This window comes from Epinephelus moara, chromosome 12, assembly GCF_006386435.1.
Source record: "Epinephelus moara isolate mb chromosome 12, YSFRI_EMoa_1.0, whole genome shotgun sequence".
NCBI lineage: Eukaryota > Metazoa > Chordata > Actinopteri > Perciformes > Serranidae > Epinephelus > Epinephelus moara.
Window position 1 is genome coordinate 26,305,400 of NC_065517.1, and position 25,423 is coordinate 26,330,822.

Here is a 25,423-nt window from a genome sequence, read left to right on the forward strand (position 1 = left end):
ACTGTGTATGAATATGAATGCTTGTAATGATAATTTCAGTGTACAGACAACATGCAGTGATTGATATTTCTTGAACAAGAGCTCTTACCTGTCTGCCCTCCAGTTCAATTTGAAAGTTCTTGGCAGACTCCTGCGTGACACGCCCACCAAAGTCCAGCTGGTAGACCTGCGTGGCTTCATTCCACAGTGGCTGCTTGTTGGCCATGACATACACAAACCCCTGGCTGCCCAGCCCGCGGTCCTCCTTCTCGTTGGCCTTTCGACACTTGATCTCATCCAGTTCACTGGCAGCCCTCAAGTTCCTTTTACTCTTCCAGCCCTTCTTACCACTCTGGCACTGATTGAGCAGCTCATCCCCACTGATGAACAGCTCTGGCTCACTTTCTGAACTGTCCTGGAACTCACTGTTGGCAGTGGCCTTACTCAGCTTCTTAGCCTTCAGCTGCTGCTCTTTCTGTCCCTTCAGCTTCTTCTTGTCCCTTCCTCCCAGCCGCGGGCTGGAGATGAGTGAGTTAAAATCACCCAGAGCTCTGCCCTCCTTTTTTGACTTGCTCCCTTCAGCCAACGGTGGCACGTTAGCCTCCTCAGCGCGCCCATCTGCCCGCTTGCGGTTTTTCTTGCTGAACTTCTCAGACCGCTGTGGGACAGGGCTCTCGGTCAAGGAGAGCACCTCCTGAAAACTTTCCCCGGCCTCTGCCATGGCCTCTTGTAATCCTCCATGGTTCTGAAGCTCTGCTGGTGGTGGCGGGGGAGGTGGTGGAGGAGGGGGAGGGGGAGGTGGAGGCGAGAGAACAGTTTTGTCTACTGCCATGTGGGAGGCTTTGGGTGGTAGTGGCACTGCAGGACTGGACATAGGTGGGCAAGAATTATAAGTACCCCAAGGAGTGTGAAGGGCAATAGGGGGAATGGGGAGCCCTGCACAAGCGCTGCCTCCTGGATACATGGGTGGGAGAGGGCAGCAGGCAAGGTTTGCCAGGTTTGCAGGGTAACCAGGTGGTAAGACAAGGGTTGCATCCTGCTGTGAGAAGGGCACAGGTGCCACCACCTCCTTTGGGGAGGAGCAGGGGCGTGGTGACCCTGGAATGGACTGTAGCTGGGCTCCAGAATAGGCAGCTGCTGGAGGGTACTGAAGAGAGATTTGGTAGCCTGCAGCTGCTGCTGCAGCTTGAAATGATGCAGCACTGGGGCTGGTGGGGGACTTTGGAGAGAGGACAAAAGGCAGCCTGGACACATCCAAGTGCTGAGCTGGGCTAAGAATAAGTGGCGGTGGTTTGTGGGGTCCAGGGGGGGCAGTGGGATTCAGCGTTGCTGTCCGTTCCTGAGGAACCCACACCTCCTCTGTGGCAGCTGGGTCCCACTGATACGGAGGTGGGCGTTTGACAACCAGCCCTGATGCATCATTTCCTCCGAGTGCCAGATGCCTCAGTGACTGGTTCAGTGTTTCATCCTCAGTAAACGCTGAATTAACATAATCAGCCCTGTCTCTGTTGGTTCCTCCTCCTGCTGCAGTCCCAGATCCGTCAAGAGAGCTCAGCAGGTTGTAAGAGGACTGGGAGGCCAGAGGAGTAGCGCTATTGGAGTGAACAATAACTGTGCTATGTGGTGCCCCATTCCCTGGAGGGAAATCCTGCCGGATAATAGTTCCTCCTGCTATTCCATTAGCACTCCCTGGGGCAGTGCCTCCAACACTGGATCCACTGCTACACTGACTGCAGGTGTATAAGGCTGTGGGCACCCTCTGTTGGAACGAGGCTGCTAGTGCACTACTATTTTTAGCCTTAGGAGGCAGTGGTCTGGGCGGCTCCAGCATCTGGGAAACTTTGAGAGCGGCCTCTCGGCTGTTCCTCCTGAGAGTGGCATGGATCAGACTGCTGTCAAGCCTCTGTCCAGGGTTCCTGCCAACAGCACTGTTCTGATTGGCTGGGTCAGGGTATGGGGGTGGGTCTCCACTGGGTATGGAATAGCGAGGTGCAGTGAGTCTGTTGAGTGTGGCAGAGGTGTAGGGCAGCTGGATCTTCTTGTCAGCCGAGGAGGAGGATGATGAGGAAGTGACCCTGAGAGTGGCAGAACTGCCAGGTCCCTGGAGTGTGTAGACATTCTGATTACAGACAAGGCGCGTTCGAGGACGACATACTTCCTCCACATTCCCACTGCTGTCAAATGTTGTTATCCTCTCATATCCCAGTGGTGTGGGGTACTGCGCTTGCTGCTGACCTGAAGGATAAAGTGAGAACTCTCCCTTCTTCAGGCAAAGGTCACCGGGGGGAGGAGTCCCACTGGTGCCTCCTCCTGTTCCAGATGCAGCATTGGAGGCTGCAGAGGAGGCTGATGCTGAGGCAGCAGCAGCTGCTGCTGCAGCAGCCACAGCGGCAGCCACAGTGCCGGGGTAGGGCGGTGGGGGGTTCATCTTGCTGAGCTCCAGAGGGGCACTAAACACCACTGTATCTCCCTCAGCCAGCTGTGGAGTTGACCGAGTGGTTTTGATTTTCAGTAGGTGCTCGTGTTCACCTCCCACAGCTCTCTCCACCACTAAATCAGCAGGTGGATGAGGGATCTGTATCTGCAGCGCCCCCGGCTGGAGCTGGTGCACAGCAGTACCTGAAGGCTGTCCTGATGCCATAGAGGGAACAGGGATTTGAATTTGGAGCTGCTGCTGAAGTGGATGGTGGTGCTGTTGTGTTTGTTGTTGATGATGCATTTGTTGCTGCAGTTGCTGCTGAATTTGTTGATGCTGCTGTTGTAGTTGTTGCTGCTGTTGAATGTGCTGCTGGAGCTGATGTTGATGTTGCTGCTGAATGTGTTGGAGCTGCTGCTGAATGTGCTGTTGCTGAAGCTGCTGCTGTTGTTGTAGGTGTTGGTGCTGGATCATCTGCTGCTGCTGCTGTTGGAGTTGCTGCTGCTGAATTTGTTGTTGGTGTTGTAGCTGTTGTTGTTGGTGTTGTAGCTGTTGTTGTAGTTGTTGTTGTTGTTGTTGTTGTTGTTGTTGTTGTTGGTGACTTGCTTGTTGTTGCTGTTGATGTGAAGGATGATGAGAGGGTGGAGGTCCCACCATTAGGCGACTCATTTCCAGTCCCCCAAAGATGACCTGACCAGGACTGGAGTACCTGGTGGGAACTGTGTACTGGGCAGTCAGGATGGTGTCCTGGCTTTGGTCTGACCCACCAGCAGCGGCCCCAGCAGGGGATGCTGTGGGATTCGTAAGGACATCAAGCTGAACATTTTGATTGGCTAGGAGAGACTGGACCAGACCAATGCTTTGGGCGGGAGACATGGCCTGGGCGGGACTATGGATGGGGGCAATAGGGATGTTGACAGTGCAGGGCGGGTTGTCATCTGTGCCACCAGCAGGGCCTGTGACAGGCAGGTCATCTTCATCTTCACTGAAGACGTTGGGGCTGAAGACAGGCAGATTGATGTAATCCATGGAGATTTTTCGCACCTCTGGAAGGTAGATGGTCATCTGTCTGGGCTGCAGATGGAGGAGGCTCGTCTTATAGATGACTGTTGGGAAGAGGGACAGAGTAAGTATGAGGAAAAATAAAAGCAACTGAAAAGTAGGACTAATTGAAGTGACAGTTATTTAATTATTCATTCAGTGCTTAACACTAATGGAATAGTTTTTGGTTTCTTACCTGCACCAAGATTAGTTGGCAAGAATGTGGCGAGCCCCACAATCTTGAACTTCGTTCCCCAAATATTGGATGTGACCTGAGCAAGGTAATTTTGCTGCAAGACAGGAACAAAGAGATTCATATTATTTTCTAGAAAAACATAAAACATCTTGAGGACAAAATATATTTCTAAAAGTGAGCTTTTCATCAAACAAAACACTCTCCACCCCTGCACACACTGGTGACCTGACCAATCCATACGTGACACAGTGTAGCAGCAAAGGCATTATTATTAACTGCCACCGATCCAGGGGTAAATAATGACTGTGGCTCAAATAATGTAACTGTTACCTGAGTGATGTCATCTAGAGGAAATTCCCTCCGTGTTAGACTGGGTGACCCAATTGAAGGTTTCCGTATAGGTAACCGCGGTGACCTGGAGATTTCTTGTGTAGCGCGGGAAAGTTTGGGTGATTTTCTGGGATCAATGTTGATCCTGTTGGTAAAGGGACAAACTAAGTCTCTACAGAGAAGGTAGCAAATAAAAAAAGAAGGTTTAGGCATGCAGTGAAACAAAAACACAAGTGCAGAACATTTAAACAGAAATTCATGAGAAGGGGTTAATAAAGAAGGGAAGGTTTCAATAGCTGCAGGGATGTCACTTTAATTACAAGTGAAACTCAAAGCAGTAAATTCTGGTATTGCTGTATTTGGCAGAAATATTAATCAAAACGATGAACACACATTCACTCAAATGTTTAGTCTCATGTTTTCATGCTGTTGGAGGATGAAGTGAAAACAATCGAAGACACCTGAATGCATCCTTTGGTTCTCTGCTGTCACAGCAGCATCTAAACTAGCGCCAAATAACTGGTTATCATTTGGGAAAGAACTTTGTACAAAAATGTTTCTTGATTCAAACTTAATATTATAATATGTTAACCAAACCACCTTGATTTGATTTATTCAAAGGAGCTCTACGTGAAATTCAGAGTGTATGAGTTTTCTGCAAACGGCTCTCAACATGGAGGTGGCTGAGTGCGGTGCTAACTCCATGAACACCGCTAAACAACGACAACAGCGCAACATATCCATAATGACACCATCCCGATATCAACTGCGCAACTGCCATATGAGTGCAGTGCAAAGTGGTGGCAACAAGCTCTTAAGTGGGATACACACCTGAACTAAAATGCACGTATGACTGGACCGTCTATCACAGCACACCAAAGAGAAGCTCGGATTACAACACACACAGAGGTAGAGTGACTTCATTCTCTGCTCAGGACGCCATCATTTCACTATATGTTTACTCCACTATATCTTCACATAGCACATAGTTGTTTGCTGCTATATTAAAGTTCTGACTGTTGCATACATAACCTATGTTTCATATTGTGTGGAGAGAACTAAACACCCTCTTGTCCATTTCATATGGATCATGGCTGCTGTTGGGTCCAAGAACCAAATATCACATAATAAAAAACCAAAACAAACAAAAACCAAGAAATATTAGTTAAAGGCGGCATGCTATAGCACACACAGGTCAGGTGTCTGCTTACCTGGGCAGTTTGGGGGATTTACTACCCCTGGATATCTTTGGAGATTTCTTGCCGACCCAGTCGTCGCTCAGCTCAATGTCACTGGAGTCTGAGCAGTTACAGCTGTCGATCATGGCCGATATCAGACTGTTGCCATATATCTCATCTGAGGAGAGAAAATAAGTTGGAGGACGGAAAGAATGGAGTCATGACTGAACACAGATAATATGTGGCACTATTTGTTTTTTAATTTACAATGATGCAGTATGTAATTGCGGACTAAACCAGGGAGAAAATAAGGGAGAACAAACATGAGAAGCTCTATAAAATGGCAGTCTGTGGCAATTACTACAATAATGTTGGCATCGCAGGAATCTACTTTAACAACCTTGAGGCAGTCAATTCTTACTTTTTTTTTTTTTTTTTTACAAAACACGAGGGCAGCAGCAGCAGCAGCAGCAGTGTTCCACCATTTCCACAGATAAACATTTAAACCCATTCTGTCCAAACCACTGTTTCAGTTCTTCTCTTCTTCCTCATTCATATGGAGTCTGTGAACCACTGCTGCTCCAGTTTAGGTCAAGCTAATTCATTTGATGGACATTAAAGTGTGAACGTGCTGGAACCATTTCATGGCTGGCTTCATTTATCACTGCATGGGGAGGGTGCGGGTTGATTTATGAGGAACCCAAGGGCCATCAGAGCCCCCATTAAGCAGCTTTTAATTAACATGGGCCCAGTCTGCCCTATGTGACTAAAACATACTCGCTCTCTGTGTGCCAACTCGAGAAACTCAAATAACTGGAAAAGTACTGGAGCAAGCAAATGTGTCTGGGAGGAATACATGTAGCAGCCCTGTTTGAATCTTTACAAACAGTAAAACATATAAGTATGTCATGATTAAAACACATTCTTATGGGTGGTATGATAGAAAACAAAGATAATATATTTTGGTTTTGAGCAGACATTCAAATCCAGGTCAGTTTTAAAGAGGGCAGTAACAGCTTATTGATCAGGGACATGGGAGTAACACATTGTAATATACTTTACTGTTATGAGAGGGTGGAAGGAAAAATCTAACACTGAATGTACTGCCCATCACTCCCCATACTCTTCTTAAACATATTCCATAAATGAAGAGCTCAGTTTTAATAGTTTATAACAATAAGCACCTTCACAGGCATCAATAGAAATATCAAGCAGTGACATAAGTCGCTCACACGTACTTAAGAAACCACGTAGACAATACAGTCTTAGGTAAGAGGGAAGAATTCACTAGGTCTCAAAGAAATGAAATGAGACTAGAAAGGTTCCCAAATTTTGACCAGAAAGGTTCCCAAATTTTGACAAACCTTTCTCGATCATTCTTCCTTGTGCATCTAATTTTCTTCAGGTGCAAAAAGCCTGTTCACCGTTGTTTTTCCTGCAACAAGTCACCTCTCCTGATAAATCAGAATGTAATAACAATCTGAGCCTGTCAGGGGCAAAAAAAAGCCTTTTAGTGGATGTAAACTGACAGTGCACAATTGCCCGTGTGGATTACATTGCGGCCTGTTTAACCGCTGCAGTTGGAACACTCTCTCTTAATTCTCGGGTTCCATTAGTCACTTACACACAAAAACGAGGTAAAATAGGATCCAGGCTTGAAGAAACACCAAAGTTTCCCTTTAAACATTCCAGGTCTTACTATTTCGATCATACAGGAAACATGTCAATTGGGGATTTATTTTGGTTTTTGTTCTGTTAGGTTATCAATATGAGAGAAGCTCAGTTTTACCTGTTTTCCCATCTGTCTTGGGGTCCATGATGACAAACTCTGGGCGCAGTTTACTTATTCGTCGGCCTTTGAGGATAGGCACCAGACCTCCTAGGTACTCCAGGTACAGAGTGTAGCAGGGCCCCCCCACCTCGGGGTTATCCTCTGTACGCTTCATGGTACAGTGCAGACGCTCATTTCCAGCTGTTGGGTAGCTCACAAAATCACGCATGTTGTTGGGATCAGGAATGGGGGGCTGAAAGAGAAAACAGTTGGAGAGTGTTGTAAGATGTGTCAAAGGTGTATTTCTACTGAAACTGTCATGCTTAACTAAACTTTGCCTGATCTTATTTGTAGACAAGGCTGATCTAAGTTTAATGTGACATCTCTGACAGCACTGGTATACATCAAGTAAATTTCAAGGAAGCTCTGTCACCCTCCTGCCCTGTTTTACCTTGATGGTGGGGACAAAAGCAGTAGTGACGTAAGAGCAAAGGCGGGAAGGCATGGTGAGCTTGGCAACGTCTTTTTCCTCCTTCACTGCTGTGGCGATGCCCTGCTGGCAGAGTAACTGCAGGTTGGCAACGCGGTGCTCCACTCGCACCACGTAGAGTGCCGGGCCACATGCCAAGAACAGGCGAGAGTCCCGGTGACCCCAACAGAGCGTAGTGATGGGGCGCTGCAGCGTGACGGAGAGATATTGGAGAGAGGGTAAGAGTGTTTACTACATACTGCATTGCATCTTTCACAATGTCACATGTAGTTCTATTATCAATCTAGATTGTTTTTGTGGTGCTAGGTGAGCTAGAAGTAGATGCATGCTTATTTCTGTGCGGTAATGCGGTAAGCAGTTGTAATCTTTTTGGCACTTGGCACCGAGCACCATCTAGTTCCATTCTATTCAAAAGAAGGCAGACATCTCTATTGCCGAAATATTGTATATAAGTAACTACACTTTGTTACTGTAGGTTAGTCTATTACTTTACTAGTTACTTTACAAACAGACACATTTTAGTATTTTTCCAAGGTTTTTCTCCAGCTTGTGACATTTTAGGTCTTCAAATACATATTGAGGTAGAGTCCATTCATTAAAGAAGGGAAATAAAATTCATAGAATTCTGAGTACTGTGCCTCAGGCTACGAGTTAGCCAGGTCTGGCTCTGTTAAAGTTGATCACCTGTGCTGGTGTGTCCAGTGTGTAGATGTGTTCACCCCGAACATTGTAGAACTTAACAATGGCGTTCCTGGTGGGGGGAGGACAGGAGGGGTCAGGGGAGAGGAGGGTCCTCTCCATCCCTGCTACTGCAAGGAGGTCCCCCTGTGAGCACCACTGGACCACCACATCTACAGCACAAGACGCAGGAAAACAAAAAATTCTTTGAGAAGATAGTTTGCAAATACGTAGGTGTAGACGCGTGAGTGAAGGAAGCAATGAAACAAAAAAGGGAAAACATTGCTGGAGCACTGGGTGTGACTAATGTTGAAACAACAACACACCTTTCAGACCGGTGCGGATGAGGGTGGGAGAGAGGTCGTCGTAGTTGTTCATCAGGCTGATATCTCCAGAGGTGAAGCTGACAGTCAGCAGTGGTTTCTGGCTGTGCACTGAGAAGAGACAAAGGACAACACAAACATCTTAAACAGGCAACGTGAGAGCAACACAACAAAGTCTGAGACAGTCTAAGTACATGGCAGTGTTGTAGCACTTGAGATAGGCCTTGGTCTCCAGACCACTTTTTAAAGGCCAAAGCCTCTATCACATGTTTACTTGGTCTTATCTCGGTCTCAAACAAAGACAATTTGGAAGTTTATTTCAAGACCGGTCAAGACCACAGCTGTCGAGATATCACTAAACTGCCTGTGTAAAAACCAGGAGTGTTGCCTTTTGATTATTTAATCAAGACATTTTTCAGGTACACATACACATACATACATACATACATACATACATACATATATACAGTATATAACAATAAAAGAGGTGAATAAAGAGGAATCTTCATTTCGTTTTTTGTGGGTGTTTTTATGTTGAATGTGGATCTTACAGATCAGTTTGAGGAGTGCATATGGTTTGCATGTTCCACGTTTTATTGTCGTGCAGTGTGGGACTAGCACTGGTTTGGTTATTGTCTTGACTTGATCTCAACCCCTCAAACCCTTGGTCTTGCCTTGCCCTCGATACACTCTGGTCTTGGTTAAAGTGGTGTTGACTAAAAAACTGGTACACGATATCAACCGCAAATAAACAAAACTATAACTTGCATGTTTTTAGAAGTAAATAATGTGTGTCAATTAATGTCTATCAAGCAACTAGTGTTAAAATTATACACACCTGTGTACCGAATAAAATTTAATAATTAACGTAGAGAGTAACATAGAGAGTAACTAATATTACTTATGGAGTGCTTCTTTGTGAGGCTGTATGTGCTGACTATAGTTGGGGGCTGTTACGAGAGACGCAAGGACAGTTCCACATTCTTGGCAGCTGTAATTCTTTTCCAATGAGTTTCCACTGTGTGCTATTCATGAGAATACACTATTTCACTAACACGCGCTCAGTACATCTCACTGCTGCATTTATAGCTGCAAACAAGTGGCATTCTCTGACAAACTGCTATAAATAAAACACCTTCAGACAACCACCCATACGTTTTCCATTAAAACATCCTTCAGTCTGTCCTTACTCATAGTCCTGCAATGACCCAAATACCACCACAAATTAAATATCCACCTCTGCTTTTGACTTTCAGTCCAACACAGTTACTACTCCCCATTAGTAATCCTTTCACAACGAGTTTTTACATTAAATGAGATATATGATGCCGCTGTAAATGCAGTGTGTTGTGCTGTGCGGTGCAGTGATAATGGGTCATCATCATATATCATGATAGAGAGATGTGGCAGGCGGAGGAGGAAGCGGCCTGGTGTCTCAGTCAGGTTGTCGACTTCAGAGATAATTTCTATCGGGGCCAATCAATTACTATTGACTTGTTTAATTAGTGAGTTAGAGCATAATCAGTGTTCTAGCTAAGGCAAGCACTTTTCAGCTTTACCATTTGGCCCACGGTGAAGTGAGGGGAAAAAAATATCACAGCAGGAGGACAGACCCTCACCAATGCAGCCTTGGCAACTGGGACTAATTAAGCTCAAGAGAAAAAGGAGGCAAGAAGACAAAAACAGGAATAAAAATAAAAATGAGGCTGTTACTTGGACTGGTGTAAACAGTGAGAGTTGCAAGAGGGAGGGGCTAACCATATGCAACTCCTCTCTTGTGTGACTGCTCACGTCCCACTGCACCAGGTACACACGGGCCATTTACGTATTGGTATTGGACAGTGAGCTCACAAGCTACGCTCTCAGGCTTACTGTTGACTGTTCTTAATTACTAGCACTGTGTATATCTGTAGGCTGTCAGCACAGGGAGGCAAATATAGGAAAGCTGACGTAGCCTGGATCATTAGAGGAGTAGAAAATTTTTGAATCATGACCATGTGAAAATAAGTTAGTTGGAGGACAATCTAAAATTGGCGCAAGTGTTCATCCTGCAGCTGTTCCAATGTTTTTTTCCCATTCTTACCTCTCTCTTCATTTGACATGCTAACGATAGCATGCAGTCAACAGTGACAACTTAACACTCATGGACTAGGGCTTTATCCTCGACACTGCAGGTAAACATATTCTAGCAGAGTCCTGAGGGGTTTGGTTAAAGGAAGCATAATTGGAAATACAGAAATAGATAAATACTAGAGTTGGGACTGTGTATATCAGCATATTAGATACTGCAAAAACCAAATATCGTCCATCCCTAGTAGGTTGTTACTAGTGATGGTCAGTTGCCAGCTGCCTTATTTTAGCGTTTGTAGTGATATAAGGAGGTTTCCTATAGATAACTCCTCATTTTAACGTCACGAATCAGCTGTTCTTCATCCATTGCGGCACTTCCAAATTAAGCGACAGGAATAGATAGAAACAGAGCGTCCAACAAAAGTTCAGCTAATAACAGCGCAACCCATCGCTAGTAGCCACTTAGGACACCTCTTTTGTAAATTTCTAATCCAAAATGTTGCCATATTGCCACGTTTTTTTTTAAACTGTGTCATGTCTCACCCAAAAAAACACTTTCTAGTAAAGAAAAACAACGTGTGGCCCCGCCCTTGCTGATCCCAGGCCGGAATCAGCAGTTAATTACATAGGTGACCTGTCAGACTCTAGTGGCTCTGTTAGTCCGTTTATAAAATAAACATATTAATCACGTTGTCATATTGCTCATTATTAATGCAATACAAGTTGATTTAGCGCCGCAGTGCCATCAGCACAGGTTGCTGACGTAGGCTACTTTTTAATTTGCCATAACATGGAATAATGACAAATGCTGGTTTAGCCGTTTGCATGAAATTAAACTGATTTAGGTTCTTGCACCATATTGGACCTGCAAAACTGAAATCGACCCAATTCTAACAAACGCATCATTTCCACTGAAGTGACTTTTTTATTCCACTACTACTACAACAACTAGTGTTGTTTTCAGACATGTCAAAGAGATGCTTATTGCACCTTTGTTCAAGACAACGCACTTCCTTTTCCAGGCTGTGATTTTCCACCCTTACACTGTGACATCTACTGCTGTTAAAACAACAGCTACTGCAGTATTAAGAGCATACAGGAGGTCCAGTGGCGATGTCAGTCCCGCGACAGGAGAGCTCTGTTTCACTATGCTCCTCCTCCACCACCTCCTTGCCCTCCATCTTTCACCGCAGCACTCCACCCACCTTCCATTTGGTCACAGTCTTTTGTTTTAATGCATCTCTCCCTCCCCACCTTCACAACGGGCAGGGAGGTGGAAAATAGTTAGTCACCTGTCCATATCTGAGGCTTCATTAAATGGCCTGAATCGCCGGTGAGATCAGCATCACAAATGACTTATCTTTCTGACTGTAAGCTTTCATATCTTTTGCATTTGAAACCAATAGTATACTTCAAAATGTACAGGCAAAATGGAATGATAAAAAATATGGTGCCTTATTCAAGAACACAGTTTACTGCCCAGTGTACTACTGAACAGTGCAGAGAGTTCAGAGAGTTCAGAGTGATCCGACGCGTGCAGCTGAGGATGTTTCGTTGTGATCTGATCCATTGTGTTCCATGATTATTTTTCTCTTTTACATCTCATTCATAGATAATGTGATCTTCATATTAATCTAATGACCTGACAGAGAACCCAGGCACAGTTTATGCCCACCTGTTTCCGAGTCTAAAATATTCATGAGAGTACCAGGCGGACTGCTGCCACTAATGGCAATGTACTGCAGGCCTACCAGTCATAACTTATGATATCCCCACCTGGTGCCCCTAGTTGGAAATCTTTCCCCTTCCCCTAGGACTACGAGCGTGAGGAAGAATTGATGGAGCAGTAAAAGATGGAGGTAAAAGGTGGGAGGAGTTAGAAGCTAACAGATGGTCCCACATCTGCTTTCTTCTGCATGGAGGTACCTGCGTTATCAAACAGCTGGACTACTCTACTCCCTCTAGGCACAACTCCTTGCTAGATAAACCTAAATTACTCTCCTATTATACATCAGATTATACGCTTACATCATGTCTACACTGAACATGTTTCAGTTTCATTTTTCGGTTGTGTGCCTGAAGAAGCCAAGAAAATTTGTCTATTCAAATCAATCCCTGAGTGCTTAGCTTACCTTGCGGTGGGGAGTAGTCGTCAGAGTCTGTGTCGCTCTCACTGCTGTCCTCCACCAGGAAACTGGGATAGTTCCAGGACATGCTGACGATGCCATCCGACTCATGCAGCAGAATGTGGGCCAGCATGCGCCCATGGCAGTCCATCACTATCACCTGTCCATCCGCAGTACCAAACAACACCTAGAGAGACATAGTAAAAGGGTTATTAGGGAGAGGAAGAAGGAGGACACAATGAAAGACATTTAACATTTCACTTGGACACAAAGAAGAACAAAGATGAAAAGGGAGGCACACGTAGAAATAGACAAGGACATGACAGATAGACAGCAAAGGATGACGAGAGAAATGCATAACACGAGGAAAACAACTTGGAGGAATAGACATAAATGGCATGAAGGCAATGAACAAAGACAGAAACACATATGCAGACCAAAAGTTTGATGACGTCCAACCTGAGCTGACAATAAAACAGCATGAAAGCAAAAACATAGCCTAACAAACCCACAACACATTCAAGACAGAGGATGGTTGCTGTCACTCACAGACGATCACCCTCAGGGCCTGTCTCTGCCTCCTGAATGACAAGTCCACATACTAAAAGTGGCAAATGACAACCTAAAACTTCTACATGTATTAGCATTCAAAGGCTGGCCTGGCACAGCGCTGGGAGGAAACGTCTTAGTCGACACAGCTCTGTAGGATGTATGTGTGTTACCTGCTGGTCATCAGGGGTCCAGATACCACAGGTAATCTGGCTTTCCAGGTTGATCTCGGAGGACCAGTGTCTCTGCCCGCTGACAGATCCCACCAGTACAAATCCATCACGGTAGGAGATGAGAGCCTGGGTGCCATCATGCGACCAGGTGAAGTCACTCACCTGCACATTAGTTAGGGATGAAATGATGATAATGAGATGCCGTGGCGTGATTGTTACAATTAGGGCAATGTTTTTATTCAACATTCTCTGATTTCAGATGTAAGGATTTTCTGTTTTTCTTTTTCTTATGACAATGAATTAATCATCTTTGGATTTTGGACTCTTGGTCAGATACAAAATTTGAGGATGCATCTATGGGCTCTGGAAAATTATAAACAGAATGTTTTCCATGGTATTCAAACTAATCATTAGCTGCAGCCTTGAGGAAAACACTGTAAAATGCAGTAGCTGTCCAGCAAGAACCTTCCAGGTGCTGAAGTATTCTCACTACCAGGACTATAATGATGACAAAAATGAGAATTTTTTTAACACTTGAGATGTTAAGAGGAGCACGGCCTCTAGGAGCTGCTAGAGAGGCATTTACACTTGTCACTAGTTTCATCCCAGTAGCTACAGAATACCACACAACAAGGTAAATTAAATACATGCCCTACTGCAGACTGTTAATACTGAAAGGGTCTCCTCAAACCTTAACCTCCAGGGGCAAAGAGCAGAGGTTCTGTTTCAAACTGTACAGGCAATGTATTTAAAGAGAGAGACTTTTGTTTAGACTGTCATCTACTTACTAAATTGATCACAAAAGATAGGATGCCGGAAGAATGTGTCAGACTGAGCTCAGCAGATAACAGTGATTGATGGATCAGACCTACCCATCATACGCTGCTTGACAGTTATTATTAAAATCAGCATGTGTAATGTCACAGAGTTGGTTTTCCAGTTGGGAAATGTTGGAGGCGAATGGCTCAGTCAGTCAGAATATGATGGAAATATGCAAAAATAAAGTGTTTTCTTAAAGGGATAGTTCTGATTTTTTGTTTGTTTGGTTTTTTGAAGCTGTTCACACTTCCCCGTCAGAAAGGGCTGCCTGATGACATGGTAAAGTAATGAAAATATTCTAAATATAGCGTACACTTACAATGTTATCAATTGTTTTAGGTGGGACTTAAGGTGGAAACACGTTTTGCTCGTGCCCCCCTCCACAGCAGTACACGGCTTCGCTTCTAAGGCGGTACTCCTGTCTGCTTCTTCAAACTGGGGGCTTGCTGCCCGACATCTACTGTAGATAATACATTGACTTTGGATAAATACCTCATACAAACCCACTTTAGAAGATCCAAACTAACACATAAACCTATACAGAGAGTTAAAGGGATAATGTGTAAACCACTACTATTGCTATTTAAATATTTTTTTGCTGCTGACGCTCGTTTTGCTCCCATTACTGTTTCACACTTTGCCTGTAATTGCAATTTATATGTTCTCCATTACATTTGCATTTCAACTATTTTTATTTCTATTCATGCTTTTCTGTGTCAGTGCAAGGTCCAGTACAAAAAGTCTAAAAGTACTTTTAATTAGTGATTAAATTCATAACTCATTTCTTTATAACACATTTTACCTGTGCTCCACGGTCATTGACCAGCTCCACGGACCAGCGGCCCTCGTACTGGATCCAAACAAAGATCCCTCCATCTGTATCACAGGTAGCCAGTTTCTGGAAGGGCTCGTTCCACCGCACCAAGACCACCTCAAAGAAACACAAAACAATGAGTGAGATAGAGGAAAAGGGACAATAACACTGATTAGAGAGACTATCCTGTCTCCTTATGATGGCCTTTGTTAGTGACCCTGTCAATGTTCTCTGGTGAGATAAGTATTTTCAGAGATATGCAAATTAACTAATTCCAGATTGTGTTATGTGTTGTATGGCAGGCAAAGAATTTAGCAGTGGCCTTCCTGTGACACAGCTTTGCCCCGTTAACTACAACAGATAATGTGAGATGATCAACAACACGATGCCTTGTCAGTGTGCCCTTGATCAGGACTTTGAACTCTTGCCTGCACACTCACTGCAAGTCGCTCTAAATTAGGGCGTCAGCTGAAACGCCTTAAATCCAGAAAGTAAAATCCAAGTTCCCACATTTCAATGAGCTAAATTTAGCATCGAACCAGATGAAAATATATCACAAAGTGGGTTAACCTCATTCTGAAAAAGTCGCATAGGAGCTGCTAATAACCAGAATGTTACAGACAATGAGATTCAATTATTGAATCTCTCATCTGAGTGTTTTCTAACCACATCACACATTTGTGAGTGCACCTCCTTGTTTGTGACTTGATATTGTAAACGGTGGATAGCTGATGTTGTATATGTTTCAATATACAGGTTATGCTTCCATTCATATTTTATAGAAAGCATTTCGTTTGTCAAAATTCCAAATCTAATCTAAGAGAGAAAGAGATGGTAAGAGATGCAAAAATTAGTGCACTGATGCATGAACATCCCTACAGAAAATACTGTGGTTTAAAGATCATTCATACAGTAATCTGTACAGCCTATAGCACCAGTGACTCATAGATGCATGTGTTTCTGCATCTGCCCAGAGGTCTGTAGATACCGACATGGATCATCATTAGCTTAAAGAATGAGCTACAGGGGAAGAAGGTTTCGATCACTGGCAGAGATCAGTATAGATCAAACTGTTCATAATCTCTTTCTTTATCAGTGTCACCCATCTCAGAGGCACCCATTACAATCTCCACCCAGCCCCCTCCTCTCCCTATGTGTCTATCTGTCTGGTCTTCTGTAGCGTGACTCAGCCTATTCCCAGAGGAATAATCCTAAGCAGGGAGCAGCTCTGCTCTTGCTGAGTGAAGCACGTGGGCTGTACACGCTCAAACACACAACACAGGGCAGGTTTTAGTGGGGCTTACGCTCTCTGAGTGCAAGTCCAACAGATCAGTTGCTGAGAGTTGGATAAGCCAGCCAGTCTTGCTCTTTTTTCCCCTGAACAACACCATCCCCCTCTCACCGCTGAGCGACAAACACACAGTCCAATCTATCCACGATCCAGTGGAACAGGTGATATTAACTGTGTGTTTATACAAATATCTCATATTCCTCTGAGAAGAGAAAGCTACAGAAAAATGTGAAGAAAAAACAAAGCAAACAATAATGTTCTCCCTGCAGCTGTATACTTCGACTAACACCTTCAATCTCACTCTTAGACTGCTTAAGCTTCAGGGAAAATTAACACTGGAGACACATCACACAGTCAAGGTGTTTAATGAGTGAGGTAAACCGGGGTACTCATCTTGCTTTGCACAGGGGCCACTTTTGCAAAATGACAGGACACTAAGAGACAGTTAATTAAAAAAAGATTAATAACATTTATCATATAAAACTAATAAATTATGCAAATTTAACCACAGCAGCCCCGCACAGGTCAAGTGTACACAGGGTGTTTCTAGGATTTGAGGACATCCGGGGCTTAGCCTAGACCTCTATCGGGGGGTCCAGGGGATCCTCCCAGGCATTTTTTTTAAATTTTTTTTTTAAATAAACAAGCTCTATTTATATTTTTAATGCACTCTGGCACCTTATTGACATTCAAAAAACAAACTCCACATGTGGAAAAATGTATTTTTATTGTAGATAAGAAAATGGTCAGCAGGCCATGCAGCACCTTATCTTGGGCTGGCTGTAAGTTGAGTAACACTGGTTTAAATCATCACCTGTACCTACATTGATATTTTTTTAGTTTATCCTTTGTTCATCTGTGAGTGCTGTGTTCTGTTTGTTTTGATCACTGCCACAATCTTGATCCCAATACAGTTCAAGATTTGGAGCTGTGTGTGCTGCCATTTTTCAAGACAATTGATCAATCACATCATATTTTCGCTTTGCTGGAAAACTCTGAGCAGCATGACAAAATGTTTGGAATAGAGGAGACAAACAGCCTACTATGTCACAATCAGGGTTATGAGATGTGTTTGTGTGTTTGGGGTGTGGTGGGGATCACCTCCGCACTGCAGGTCAGACACAGTACTGAGTTAGTTTGATAATCACTAGCACATGGTGGAAGAAATCCCAGGTAGCATTTTTCCGGATTTTACGGCAATTTTAGTGCACTGTAGATGAGTTATGCTCCTATAAATAAAGTTCAAAAAGCGGTACAAGAAACTTATTTGAACATTTTCCAGTACAAGATGTTTCTGTGCAATTGCAACAACAACGTTGAGCAAATTCCAGTTGCCAATCATATTTATTCTGCAGGGTTTCCTTACAATTCCCTCTTAGTCACTGTTCTGTGTATTGTTAAATGTCTTAAGTGAGAAAAGACAGGGCTGTCCTGGGTGAACATAAAGTAATCTGTCTCACACAAACATGTTTATATGAACACACCATTTGCAACCCTCCAGCGTAATGAGTGAACAGTAGGATTCATCGCTCTCTTGGCCCTGCTCCCTCAGCAATAAGGTGTCCTGTGAGCCAGATTTACCGTGTTTTCACACCCACTCCCTGTGGTATAAATCCTAATGTTGCTCTATAGGTGTGTCTCAGCTGGGAAACCGCAGGAAAGACGACACAATGAGACCTGGCCTCACGCAGGTCTGCAGCTGAGGTCTCTATGTCATCCTGACCACGTTGACCATATTCACAGACCATTAAAAAACACGGCCTGCCATTTATCATTGAGACACAGCAGTCACCTGATGCAGCAGTGCTCAGTGGGCACAAAGCTGACAAGCTTCAGCAGTATTGTCAAAGATAACAAATTTCCATGCTCAAGGATCTCATTGGGGGAATACAAATCCGCCTTGTTACTCCACTCGTGCACTGTCTGCAACCTCTGGTGAGCAAAATGGATTTTCCGGATGGTATTATACAACCTAATTCAGCTCCAGCCAGAGCAGACATGAGGCTTTAGATTAGGTGGTTGCTCCAGTCTGTATAATTATAACATCATTCATGCACTGTACATAATCTAACAAAGAAGGGCCAAAATAAAAACAAAAAAAGAAGAAATTAGCAAAAGACTTACACGTGCTGTGTCTTGTGTGTGTGCACACTTATCTGCAGCCTCATAGAGGTGAGAATAATCTGTGTATGTGTGTGTGTGTGTGTGTGTGTGTAAATTTAGCTCAGCGTGGAGATTAGTGTGAGCTGGTCAGGCATCCCGTAAGGGGGACAGCTGAGCACCTCGCTGTGACGCAGCGATCTGGGAGATCAGACATCACATGGAGACAGACAGGATAAGAATGAGAAGCTACAGGACAGCGAGATGCCAAAGGGATCACGGGCGGAAAAGGCACATGCACATATGCAAACACATGCAGACTTGAAAAGTCTTCATTCGTCATCACGTGCTGCATGGTCATGGCAAGTACTGACAAAATTAAATCCCTATGCAGTGCTCAAAGACCACAGTATTACATATATTTTAATTATATTACTATATTTCATTCATAATACTTCAGAATGAAATATAACATCTTTCAAAAATGCAGCATGACTGAAAAAGCCTTAAGCCACATGTTTTCAAGCTGGGCAAACCCATACCTGGTAAGAGAACAAGAAACTAAGTGTTAATGGTCCCTTTAATTCTGCCCCTTGGCCAGTGCATGGCCATTGACAACTTCTCCTTGGGAAGTTGGCACTGTCTTCGCTCCCGCAGTGCCTTGCTGTTGTCATTGCAGCCCTGGCCTCTTGCTGGGACTTGGAGACTGGGAGCTGAGCTGACCCTAGCAACTTAACTGAGAAGAACAAATCAAATCAAGGGACAGCTTTGGGTTGCATTGGAGTCAGCAGAAGTGAAAGGACACTGTGACAGTGCAGTGTCACAGCGGTGCAGTCGTGAGTACATGGGTCCATGGCAATACCAGTCCCTGGCACGAAGGACTTTCACTTTGCAAGAAGGTGACGACTGAGTAGGCTGGACTGACAGAACAGAAGCTGAAGATTATTTCATCACATTTCTGCAGCCCATTGTGGCTTTTTTTTCCTCACAACTATATATGCACATACCTAAAGAACACCACACACTGCATATAAAAAGCAAGGATTTTATTCTAAAAAAAAAAAAAAAGTCATTGTTACACCTGTAGAAAAATTTACTTTTTGGCCTGCATGGGAAATTTGGATTGCAGCGTGGCAATACCAGATACATCAACAGACTTCTAGAACAGTAAAACAGAATAAAAAGCTCCTCCTTCCAGATAATAAGAGCGGTTACAAAAAGACTGACTGAAAAATGTCAGTCCCACGCTACCTGCTGTATGTGAAGCTGCTGGAATATCTTGACTAATGAGTTAATCTCATTAGAAAGTCAACATCACCTGACCGACAATAAAAATCAGACACAGTGCAAGCAAGCGTCAAGGAGAGACTCTACTCTTTCCCTCCACATCCCCCTCTACCCTCTCCTCTGTTTCAGGGTCTGACATGATATTAAATCAGACACAAAACTCAATTAAATAAAAGCGCTGTGCTGTGCTGATACAAAAGCAAGGAAGCCAGAATGAGCAAAGCAGGGCCAGAGTGATTTGCAGCGTGACAGAAAGGGCAACAGGACAGGACCTTCAGGGGAGGTAGAATCTGAAATGTTTACGGTTACAGCAAGCATGTGATAAAACCTTAATCAATATCAATATCTGATAATAGCATTTACATTGGTTATCAGTGGGTGTGATGCAAAGCTTGAGAAAAGTAGCTGCAGGCAAACGGTGTGCTCAGGGTGTTGGCAAGGTGGATACACTGACTTTTCTGTGCAGTTAAATGCTTGAAAACTTGTAATTCATTATTTACTTCACACAGATCATTGGGTTTTATTTTCTCACTACATTGGTCTTTGAAAGTTGAGTATATGGCTGATATGCTACGGACTTTACATCAGATAAGAAAAGTATATACTGTTTACTGTATGTCCTTGTACACTGTTAATCACATGGTAGTCACTTACAATGATGCCGCAAGCATGTTACTGATACTACAGTGGCTCATTATATTAAATTTATAAGAACTGCAACATGTTTTCCAGGCTGCCACCAAGTTATAATGCAAAAGGACATAATGGGGAAAAAATCATGGCATGCACAAAGTTCCTGAATTTCAAGGGAAGTAAGATTTTTAAGACTTTTGTAAATGCCACTCTGAATTAAATTTAAGAAAAATATTACAATAACAAAAACAAAAAAACAATTACTTAGGGTCGGGGACATTTTCCTCAAATGTTAACTGTAACATAAAGCATTACTTGTTAGTCTGGTAAAAAAAAAAAAAAAAAACCTCTCTGAAACATAAAAAGCAAACAAAGCACACAAAAGACAAAAAAAGAAGAGCAGTCTGGTGCTTACATTTCTATTTTTTTGTCCTCAGCCGTTTTCTGTATAGGCTGGAATGAGGGGCTTTTATCCTGCAAAACAACTCTACAACAAATTGAACTCAAGTGTGTAGATACATCTGTCTGATCCCTGACTACAAACATCTCTCAGAGCAAAAAGAACCACTGTACGGGCCACGCTGTCCCTCTTGGAACATTTCTAGTGAGCAGACAAGTACACCTGGATCTGAGGAAGCAGCCGAGCCTGAGTATTATGCAACATGTCCTCTCCAAGGATGGATTAGCACACTAAAGCCATTTCCACTAAGCACATTTGGTGAGACCATTTTAATGCAGTGAATGGGTCGTGCACTCTTCAATCCTGAGCTGGGCTTCTAAAGTCAGGAGATCAGACAAGGGGAGAGAGCAGAAGAAAGTGCTTTAAAGGAAGACGTGTGCATGCAGGGTAGTGACTGGCACAGGGGAGGAGATCATGATAGAAGGAAGAGGAGGATGGAGAGTTGCGGTGCAGAGGAAGAAACTAATTAGACAATGTAACAAGACCAGGGAACACAGATAAGCATCTGGACACAGGTAGTGAAAAGCTGAGGTGACTGACACTGAGGAAAACTCTGAGGCAGAAATGCAGCGCAGCCCATTAAAAGTGATGACTTTACTCTAACTTCCCTCAGCTTGTATAGCAGGAAAAATGATGCTGCATTCTGCCCATCTTGCAATCCATTATTATGGTCCCCATTAAGTCTGAGCAGACAAGTTAGTTGCACTGCACCACAGAAGTCATCCGCTATCCTCCTCCTCCTCACTGCCTATTTAAAAACAACTGTGCCGGTCTCAGATCAGTGCTGGTTCCTGCACAGGCCATCTACTAGAGATATAAACTGATTTATTTATGAGGCTTCGCCAGGAAACAACTTTTAACGCATGACAACGTCACATAGCACAAGTGAAAAATGAGAGCTGGAGAGGGTGGGGTTCATCTAAGAGATTCATACCCTCTGATCTGTCATGATGAGCAGCTTTAGAAGACTGCGCAGACCCCGTGAAGCTTAAAAGTTAAATATTTTCAGAGGACAACACCCCAAAGAAGCTGCACTGGGAGTTGAACCTACATGGTGAAGTGGTAAACATGAGTTGGTGCCCTGGGGTCACCTGTCCCTTTTGGATTAGGGCCTTAGACACGCAGTCCCTTTCTGCCTTAGCGAAGAGCCTGAATCAGGCCTCAAAGGGAAACCCAACAGGTGAGGCTCCTGCCTTTGGGCAATAAGTCACTCATAAGACTCATGGGAATGGTAGCAAGGTGTGTGTGAATGCATGTTTTTAACTACCATGTCTGCAACTGTTTCAGCAATCACAAAAAAACCTAAAAAGGGGTTTCAGTCACAACAATTCATAGACACAATGACATTGTGCTGAAGACTTAAAATGATGCATATTTTTAGCATCAAAAGTGACAACATCACCCCTTGAGATTGTCTTTTAATGTTCTACATTCTCTCACAGCACACATGCTCAAGAAAGTGGAGTTGCACTGTACTTTCTGGCTGTGACTGACTACAACTTACTGTAGCAAAGATACAGACTGATGTTACAACAATACGGAGGCTTTTAATATTCAAATAAACCTGTGTATTTAGAATTTATAATCATAAAACTTTGAAATAATGAGTTAAAAAACTAAAGAAAGAAACAAGAGCAGTAAGAGCAGTGGATGTTTCCACTAGAAATACAAGCACTTCCCTAAAGCATATATGTATGATTGTACTGTAAGACAAATAGCACAGCTCGCAGTTGACGGGATTCTGAAAGACAATTTGCCAAAACTCTGTGCTGCGGCCAACATTCCCTTGACAACATGCTGACAGTCATTGTCAAGCTTGTCTCAGATGTTCAGCTCTCATGGAGAATGAATGGACTCCTAGTGACTATCTGCTCGGTCTGTTCAGCATCTGAGTGCACTGTAATGGAATAAAAAAGCCCTGGATTGTCAAAAGAGGCGCTGATCTATTCTGATGCAGGTCCCTGAGGGATTACGCTGCAGCATCAGAGGTATAGTCACATAGAAGGACGCAAAACTTATTGCTTTCATCTATTTTCAATTTTGTTTTAAGTGGAGTGCAACTGACACGCCCGCTGCTAAAAGGTCAGTCGCTGTGTTTAGAAAATTATATAAAAATAGTATCAAGACATTTGATGCCAAAATTTCTTTCACTACAACTTTATTTGTTTGTCTGGCTGATTTATTTTTAGTCTAAAAAGAACTGTCACTAAGAGTTAAACTGTTATTTTGTGTTGTAATGCAAAGTTGTGTAAAAGCCACAATGTGAAACTCTTTCAGAACAAAACTGAGTTAACATCAATCCAATAATAAATCACCTTATATCAGTTTAAAACAGAAACCAACAAAGTAGTCATGTTAAATAAATCAATGAAAAGACTGCTGAAATGATTAGTTGATTAATCAATCAGCAGAAAACTATTTTGATAATCGATAAGTACAGCAACAGACAACACTATGCTGACTTGACAGTAACGTGCATCTGAGCGACCCATCTCCATGAAAAACACAACGCACTAAATACCAAATAGTTTTCTCCTGACACCCACTGTGAAAAGATGGCTGTGGGAGACAGAACAAAAGGAGGATGGCACCACACACCTTGCTCCCTTTGAAGCTGTTACCTTGTAATTATCTCTCACCGTGGCTGAAGGGGAATTAAACACAGAGGAGGACGAACCTTAATCAGTTCTGTACTACAGGCCTTGGCCCTGAAAAACCTTTTCATTATCTGCGGAGGATCATGAGAGCCTTCAGAATAGGTGCTACAGCAGGACAACAGCTGAGCTTCACCACAACACAAGATGCTTTTATTCAAAGTGTCTTGTAGTGTATAGAAGCATAATGCATTTACCTGAAAACTAGTAGAAAAGTAAAGTACAGGGCGGCTCTTAAGCTGTCAGACACCCGTTAGGAAAGGGGCAGACAGGTAGAGGACTGTATTTCTGTAGTGTGTTGCACTGCTTCACAATGGATATAAAGGGTTTGAGTCCACATTTAAAAAAAGGTTTGATCTCATTGCACTAGTATGGAAGCTTAATGCATTCACTTAAAAAAAAAAATACTGCTCTTGTTTTCCTGAAATAAAGGAACAGTGTGTGATTGCAGATTACAACCAGCTGAAACTCTTTCCGTGAGCCAAGCATTAAATCCCAGTTAGGATTCCTTCAGCGGTCATTATCCAGGAGGTTTTCACCAGGAGCTGAGGTTTCTTCCTCTCCGAAACCAAAAGAACTGCATACAGCAATTTCATTTACTAATCAGTGTTTCTCCGACGCTGTTCAACTCATCACAGGCAGGCTGCCTGCCCTGCACCAGGCTCATGTGTGATATCTTTTTTTCCTCTGATAACTTAATTAAGATCCAGACGTTCAGGAGGTTTTTACCAGGAGCCGAATTACCCACAGTGGTGTCTTCCTCTCCAAAACAAACAGTATAGGTGATTCAGAGCAGTAAAAACACTGAATAAAGCAGATTCATGTTACAAACAAGCCGCTAGCCCAGCACCTGCTAATGTGTGCTCACCTTTTTTCTCAGATAACTTAAGATTTTTTACCGGATGCCGAATTATTCACAGAGGTCTCCAAAACAAATGGATCTTGTGGACACTGAACGTAGCAGTTTCACGTTAAAAATGTATTTCCAACGCTGTTTAGTTCATTGCAGAGGTGCTGCCAACTGCAGTGGCTAATACAAAAGACAGGAAAGTCCCTAACTAGATCCGGTGTTTAGTTTGTCCGTTCTGGGCTCCTGTAGAAATATGGCAATGCAACATGGCGGACTTTGTGGACTCCCAGTGTAAATATAAACGACTCCTTCAAAGGTAAGGAAAATGCAACAATGCCTATTTTCAGGTGATTATACACTTAAGAAAACATACTTATTATATTATATTCCATTTCTGCCAGTTTATCATGCTAAATACTACACACTGAATCTTTAACAAGATTATTTTCTCATATTGTAAGAAAAGTTTTCATGGAAAAATAATCTGCTCTTATTTTTCTGAAATAATAATATTGCTAATACAGAAAAACAAGAATTTAGGAGATTATTAACTCTTTAATTCAGCAAAACATGAGCAGCTTTTTTATGTGAAAACCTTTTCCAGAATACTCAGATAATAATCTTGTTAATTCAGAGGAATAGTGAAATATTTTTCTCTCAAGTGAATTATGCTTCTGTAGTAGTGCAATGAGTGCAAACATTTATTCTTTTTTTAAAATCACGGGTGGACATGGGTGTAAATCAAACCCTTTATCCAGTGAGAGGCAGTGCAACACTCTAAAGAAATACAGTCCTCTACCCCTCTTCCTAACAGATGTCTGACAGCTTAAGATCTGCCCTGTACTTTACTACATTGCCTTTATTGGGCCGCGTCCAAAAGACACATCCATTCAGACGCTCGCTTACATTAGAATGATCACAGGACACTCGGGTCTATACATCAACAGGAATAACGGCCAAACTTAAGGATGCTGGCATGAGTATTGATCTTGGCAGGACTCCACTCTTACAGGATGACTTCATGTTGCATTTTTTTGTATGAAGTCATTCATAGCATGACTTGAACTAATTTACGTTAAAGGACACTCGTCACCATCGATGACAAGTGTTCAATGACGGTGCTGACGTTTAAAGGACGGGACTGTCACGGGACGTGACTGCTGAGTGCACAGCTTTCAAAGACAAGGAAAGGTTA

General features: G+C 43.2%; 1 protein-coding gene across 3 annotated transcripts in view; it reads right to left on the bottom strand.

Annotated features, from left to right (window-relative positions):
- The window catches only part of tulp4a (TUB like protein 4a), a 35,615-nt gene that overhangs the window by 5,610 nt on the left and 4,582 nt on the right, over positions 1-25,423 (bottom strand). For 2 of the 3 annotated variants that reach the window (XM_050058055.1, XM_050058056.1), the window contains exons 3-13: positions 14,942-15,070; positions 13,321-13,482; positions 12,605-12,785; positions 8,406-8,513; positions 8,086-8,252; positions 7,363-7,587; positions 6,930-7,164; positions 5,174-5,318; positions 3,963-4,134; positions 3,633-3,726; positions 89-3,501 (exon numbers count right to left, since the gene is read on the bottom strand). In XM_050058055.1, the coding sequence (XP_049914012.1) occupies positions 89-3,501; positions 3,633-3,726; positions 3,963-4,134; positions 5,174-5,318; positions 6,930-7,164; positions 7,363-7,587; positions 8,086-8,252; positions 8,406-8,513; positions 12,605-12,785; positions 13,321-13,482; positions 14,942-15,070 (5,031 nt within the window). The remainder of the gene's footprint in view (positions 1-88; positions 3,502-3,632; positions 3,727-3,962; positions 4,135-5,173; positions 5,319-6,929; positions 7,165-7,362; positions 7,588-8,085; positions 8,253-8,405; positions 8,514-12,604; positions 12,786-13,320; positions 13,483-14,941; positions 15,071-25,423) is intronic. The other variant, XM_050058057.1, reaches the window with a different exon arrangement.